The 6,000-nt window shown below is 33.9% G+C and overlaps 1 protein-coding gene across 1 annotated transcript in view; it reads left to right on the forward strand.

Annotated features, from left to right (window-relative positions):
* Window positions 1-3,137, forward strand: part of COL24A1 (collagen type XXIV alpha 1 chain) — a 377,122-nt gene extending 373,985 nt beyond the window's left edge. The window contains exon 60 of the mRNA XM_024767884.1: window positions 1,679-3,137. Coding sequence (XP_024623652.1) covers window positions 1,679-1,825 — 147 coding nt within the window. The 3' untranslated portion in view covers window positions 1,826-3,137. The remainder of the gene's footprint in view (window positions 1-1,678) is intronic.
* Window positions 3,138-6,000: the final 2,863 nt, after the last annotated feature.

A 6,000-nucleotide genomic window follows, 5' to 3' on the forward strand; every position in this document is an offset into this window, starting at 1 on the left:
ACTAATTATTGGAGACTTATTAGATGACAGGTACCATGTACTGCATACATTATTTAATTATAAAAGCTTTGTGAAGAAGTTCCTATTAGTATCATTTTATAGGTAAGAAAGTGAAGGCACAGAGGTTAAGTAACTTGTTCAAGGTCATACAGCTAATTAGCAGAGGAGCAAGAAATCAACCCCAGGTGTGTACAGTTCCAAAGTCAATGCCATGCTACACTGCTAGGGACTTTTAATTGAAGACTCATTTAATCCACACAATACTGTGAGGTAGGTTTTTATTCTTCTCATTTTATATGTGAAGAGAATAGCTCTACTTGGGTTTCTATCAAAATCTGTTCCAAGTCAAAATCTGTGCACTTAAACCCCATGCTAGGCTTATTTTCACAACCACATTCTACTTTTCCAACTTTTTGTTTTTTTCTATTCAGGTCATTCCCTTTCTCTGAAGTGCCGTTCTCTACCCCTCTAACCAAGTGGAAACTGTAGGCAAACTTTAAGGCCCATCTTAAATTCTGAATTCACAAAGCTTTCCCTGACACTTCCAGTTGGAAATGAGGGACTTACTTAGCACTCATTGTCTACATTATTTATGTTGCATTTATCATATACAGTCTTATATTATGGCTGTTTCTCCTCTCCCCAACTAAATTTATAAGTTGCTAGAATTCAGAAGCCAGAACTAATTTATTCATCTTTATATTTTCCAAGCACTGTAAGGAAATGAAGGATTACATCTTATTCAACTGTGCCAAATGTACTTAGTGTTCAACACATATTGTTTGAGATTTAATGAAGTTAATCTGACAGTGTCTTACACAGGGAACTTTATTCTAGTTATTATACCAAGCTTGTGACTTTGGTAATTTATCTTCTGTGAGCTTCAATTGCCTTAACATAAAATGGAATTTATAGTTTAGATAATTTCTAAAGCTCCTTCAAACTTTAAAATTTATACCATGATAATTCTGTGAATGAGTAAATGAATAAACTCCTGTATAAAAAGCTTCACAAAACTAGTCAACTGTGTTTCTCTATTTTGTCTTCTTGAATCTTAATCATGTAATAGTTTTTGATCCATAACAGAATTTACCAGAAACAAAAGAGCATACAGTAATAAAGAGAAACAGAAAGGCCTAGAAGGAAAGGAAGAGAGGAATGAAAGAAACTATATAAACAGTAACCACAGAATGGAAAAAAAAGAAACCTAAAAGATGATTCAATGTAATTATAATTTACTTCTACTGAAGTGATTCTGCTTATTTCCTGCCTAAAGTACAGAGAGGTTGAGCTAGCTCATTCCCTTTCATCCAAGAAAAATGCCCATCCTGAAACATCACTCCCAAATAAAGGAACACAAAACAGATGGGTATTACTCATATTAGGAATAGTGCAGTTTTTAAATTCATATCTGGTCCAATGATCCACAGACAACAGAAGCAGAAACCCTCAAAAGAAAAATCAGAACACCATTTAAAGAAAGGAATAAGCACATATTTTCAATTATTCATAGTAATTGTTACCGTTTTTTGAGCATTTACTCTGTGCCAGGCATTGTTCTAGGCACTTTCTGTTCATTATTTCTAATCCTTAAAATAAGTCTACATTGTCTATGAAGGACACTGTCTGCTGCTAATGAAACAATTACAGATTAAAGCATTTCATTCTTATTTTACAGATTCAAGATGGCAGCTGGCATAAAGCAAAATTCCTTTTTCACACCCAGGACCCTAATCAACTTCCAGTAATTGAAGTACAAAAACTTCCTCATCTCAAAACTGAACGGAAGTACTACATTGAAAGCAGTTCTGTATGCTTTCTCTAAAGTCTCTGAATTAGTTCAGAATTCATGCTGTTGGCCAGGTAATTGCTGCAGAGGGGGAAAAATATAGACAGAAAGGTACTATTGGATATTATGAAATGCATGGAATAAAGCATTGGCTAAATCTTAAAGAATCTCAGGAAGAAAAGACTTCCTCCTAAGAAGGAGATGAGGCATTTTTTAAAGGACTATAAGTATTTAATTCTTTTAAAAATTATATTGATCTGAGCTTTCTTAGAGAATTCCCTAGAACTGAACATTTATAAACATGGAATTCTTCAGGATATTCTATATTTTTTGACTGTCTGAGAGCAAAGTACCCATTAGACAGCTGGAGACGCAAAGCACTATGGAGCAATACTGGCTAATGCTCCCAAACGTGCAATGCTTCTGTCTAAAAATTGCAAGCCACAGTCTGATATGTCTTATTTTCCCAAGTACTAAGCTGTATTCAGGTCCCCAGTGGGCATATACATCTTAGCCCGTGATACACTACCTCTTACATGTTGCCTTTTTGTGTTGCTTGATGCTCTTTCTAAAACAAGGTGCTTGTGGCTTTCATAGACTATTTCTTTATTCGTCTCTGTCATTCTTTAAGAGTGTATGTACTGGTTACATCAAGATATATTTTGGTTGTTAGTACTTATTTTAATTTGTTTGGTCACATACTTAATAACAAGTAAAACATTATTTATGTGAAGTCCTTGTTTTATTTTAAAATTCTCTTTGTGGATATTAGAATCAAAGCCAGCACACTGTAACCGGTGCTTAAGCACAAGAGAATTGGGAGGGGTTTTTTTTAACTGTTTTATTTTTAAATTGCTGTAAAAAATTGTAGGCCAGCTACATCCAGTAGTAGGTTTGGGTTAGAGTTTAGGGGTTGTGATATACTATTTTTAAAAATCCATGATCATCTGGGATGATATTTTGTATATATATATTTTGTAAAGTTCTAATTAATTCAGCAAATCTTTTGAAATTGCTGATGTTTTAAATTATAAAAGCTTTATATTTCTGCTTCATAGAAATTACATGTTTTTGTAATTATTCATTGATTTTCTTTCACTGTTCTTAAATTTAATGTGTTGGGACCTAAAAGAATTCAATTTACCAGTCTTTAAAGTAACATTCAGGAAAACAAAAACAGTCCTTTGCTATTTAAAATAGGCTCAGCAAGTTCAGACTTTCCTTGTTGTCAGAGAAGTGTTAGTTAAGTATTAAAAGAAAAATATTATACCTTTTGGTATATAGAAAAGCATGTACATCCATTATAAACATACTATTAGCCAAAGCAAACCACACTTGCCTATCTATAATAAAAATGTGCTTTAAAATCTTTTTTGGTGGTATTTGTTTTTCTTCTTTTTTTACCATATCCTTTTATTATATATGATAGCCCTTCTGGCATAGACCTTCTGTACTATATATATTACATTACCAGAAAGTACCTATTGCATACCTATAAAAGGATTATAGGGCCTATCTCCTACTTGTACAAAATGAGGTCATGGCACAGAAATAAACTCTCTCATATATGGTCAACTGATTTCCAACAAGGGTGCCAAGACCATTCAGTGGGAAAAGTACAGTTTTTTCAACAAATAGTTCTGGGAAAACTGGATATCCACATGCAAAAGAATGAAGTTGGACCCTTATCTTACATCATACACAAAAACTGACTCAAAATGATGAAAACTATTACTGTAACCCACATTTGGAATAATATCAAAAATTTAAAAAAACACTTAAAATGGATCAAAGTCCTAAATGTAAGAGCTAAAACTATAAAACTCTTAAAAGAAAACTTAGGTGAAAGGCTTCATGACATTAGATTTGGCAATGATTTCTTGGAGCTGACACCAAAAGGACATTCAACAAATGAAAACAATAAATTGGACTACAGCAAAATTTAAATCTTCTGTGCATCAAAGGACACTATCAAGAGAGTGAAAAGACATCACACTGAATGGGAGAAAATATTTGCATATTTTATGTTCGATAAGGGATTAATATCCAAAATATATGAAGAACTCTTAAAACCCCACACAAAAAACAAAAAAACCCCCAAGCAACCCAATTTAAAAATGGGAAAGGGACTTTTCTGGTGGTCCTTCCCTGGTGGTCCCACAGGTAAGGCTCCGCGCTCCCAATGCAGGGGGCCTGGGCTAAATCCCTGGTCGGAGAACTAGATCCCACATACATGCCACAACTAAGAGTCCGCATGCTGCAACGAAGATCCCGTGTGCCACAACTAAGACCCGGTGCAGCCAAAATAATAAATAAATAAATAAAAATGGGCAAAAGACTTAACAGACATTTCTCTGAGGAAGATATACAATGGCCAACAAATGAAAAGATGCTCAACATCACTAGTCATTAGGTACAAATCAAAACCATAGTTAGATACCACTTTGTACCCATTAAGATGGCTATTACCATCCTCCCCAAAAGAGGAAAATAACAAGTGCTGGTGAAGATATGGAGAAATTGGAATGCTTATACATTGCTGGTGGGAATGTATTATGGTATAGCCACTGTGGAAAATAGTTTGGCAGCTCCTCAAAAGTTAAAGATAGAATTACCATATATGACCCAGTAATTCTACTTCACATATATACCCAAAAGAATTGAAAGAAGGGACTCAAACAGATACTTGTATACCAGTGTTCACAGAGGTATTATTCAGAAGAGCCAAAAGGTAGAAACAACCCCAATGTGCATCAACAGATGATATGATAAAATATGGTAGGTACATACAGTAGACTATTATTCAACCTTAAAAAGGAATGAAATTCTGATATATGCTCCAACATTGATGTACCTTGAAAACGTTATGCTATGTGAAATAAGCCAGACCAAAAGGGAAAATACTGTATGATTCCACTTATAGGAAGTACCAAGAACAGACAAATTCATAAACCAAAAATACAATAGAGGTTACCAGAGGCTGAGTGGGGTAGGAATGAGGAATTGTTGTTTTTTAATGAATATAGAGTTTCTGTTTGGAATGATTACAAAGTTCTGGAGATGGGTGGTAATGATGGTTGCACATCAATTTGAATACGCTTACTGCAACTAAATTGTACACTTAAAATGATTAAAATGACCAATTTTATGCTGTATACTTTACCACAAATTTTTTTTTAAAATGGAGCTATGGCAAATATGTCTGATTTCCTGCTTGAGAAACACAAATGTTTTTTAAAAGGAGCCAAGACTGATTCTAAATGAAGGAACCCATAGTTTATACTCTAGTTTCAGTTCATATGCTGTACCTTCTGTTTACCCTCCCCCCAAAAAAAAACTTATATCACAGACATAAATGAATTTCCTAGGTATCCCAGGTATCATTTAGGAAATATATATAAAACAGAAATTCCTTACTTTGTGTTTGTTTTGTTCCTGAAATATTAAATTTAAAGCAAATTTTAATCAACTTATTTATATGCAGTATAGTCTGGTGTTTTAAGAGTACTCTGAGGGTAAGCCCCAGTTTCTTCACTGTAAAATGGGGACAATAAAAGTAAAAATCTATATTAATTAGGGGTTCTCCAGAGAAATAGAAATAGTAGGAGAGATAGACAAATGAAAGATAACAGATAAATTGATGAGAGATGACTAGACAGATATAAAGATATAGATTTAATATATATAATATACATATAACATTACATAATAAAACATGTTTTAAATATATACTATATTTAATATTAATATATTAAATACATAAATTGTAATTAAAATTATATTAAAGTTAATATATTAATAATATATTAATTATATATATTATATGGAGATTTATTATGATGAATTGGCTCACATGATTCTGGAAGCTGAGATGTCCCACAACCTGCAAGCTAGAAACCCAGGAAAGCCAGTGGGGTAATGCATTTAAGTCGGAAGGGCTGAGAACCAATGGTTTAAAACCCAGTCTGGGGGCTAGAGAAGATGAGATGTCCCAACTCAAGCACGCAGACAGAAAGCGAAGAGGGGCAAATTCCTCCTTCCTTTGCCATTTCTACTCACGCCCTCCATGGACTGGTTAATCCCCACACACATGGAGGCAGCATTTTACTTTACCAAGTCTATTGGTTGAAATCCTACTCCCATCCAGAAACACCCTGTCAGACACACCCAGAAATAAATTTTAACCTGGTCACCCTGTGACCAGTCAAACT

Source organism: Neophocaena asiaeorientalis, unplaced genomic scaffold, assembly GCF_003031525.2.
Source record: "Neophocaena asiaeorientalis asiaeorientalis breed wild unplaced genomic scaffold, Neophocaena_asiaeorientalis_V1.1 scaffold546, whole genome shotgun sequence".
NCBI lineage: Eukaryota > Metazoa > Chordata > Mammalia > Artiodactyla > Phocoenidae > Neophocaena > Neophocaena asiaeorientalis.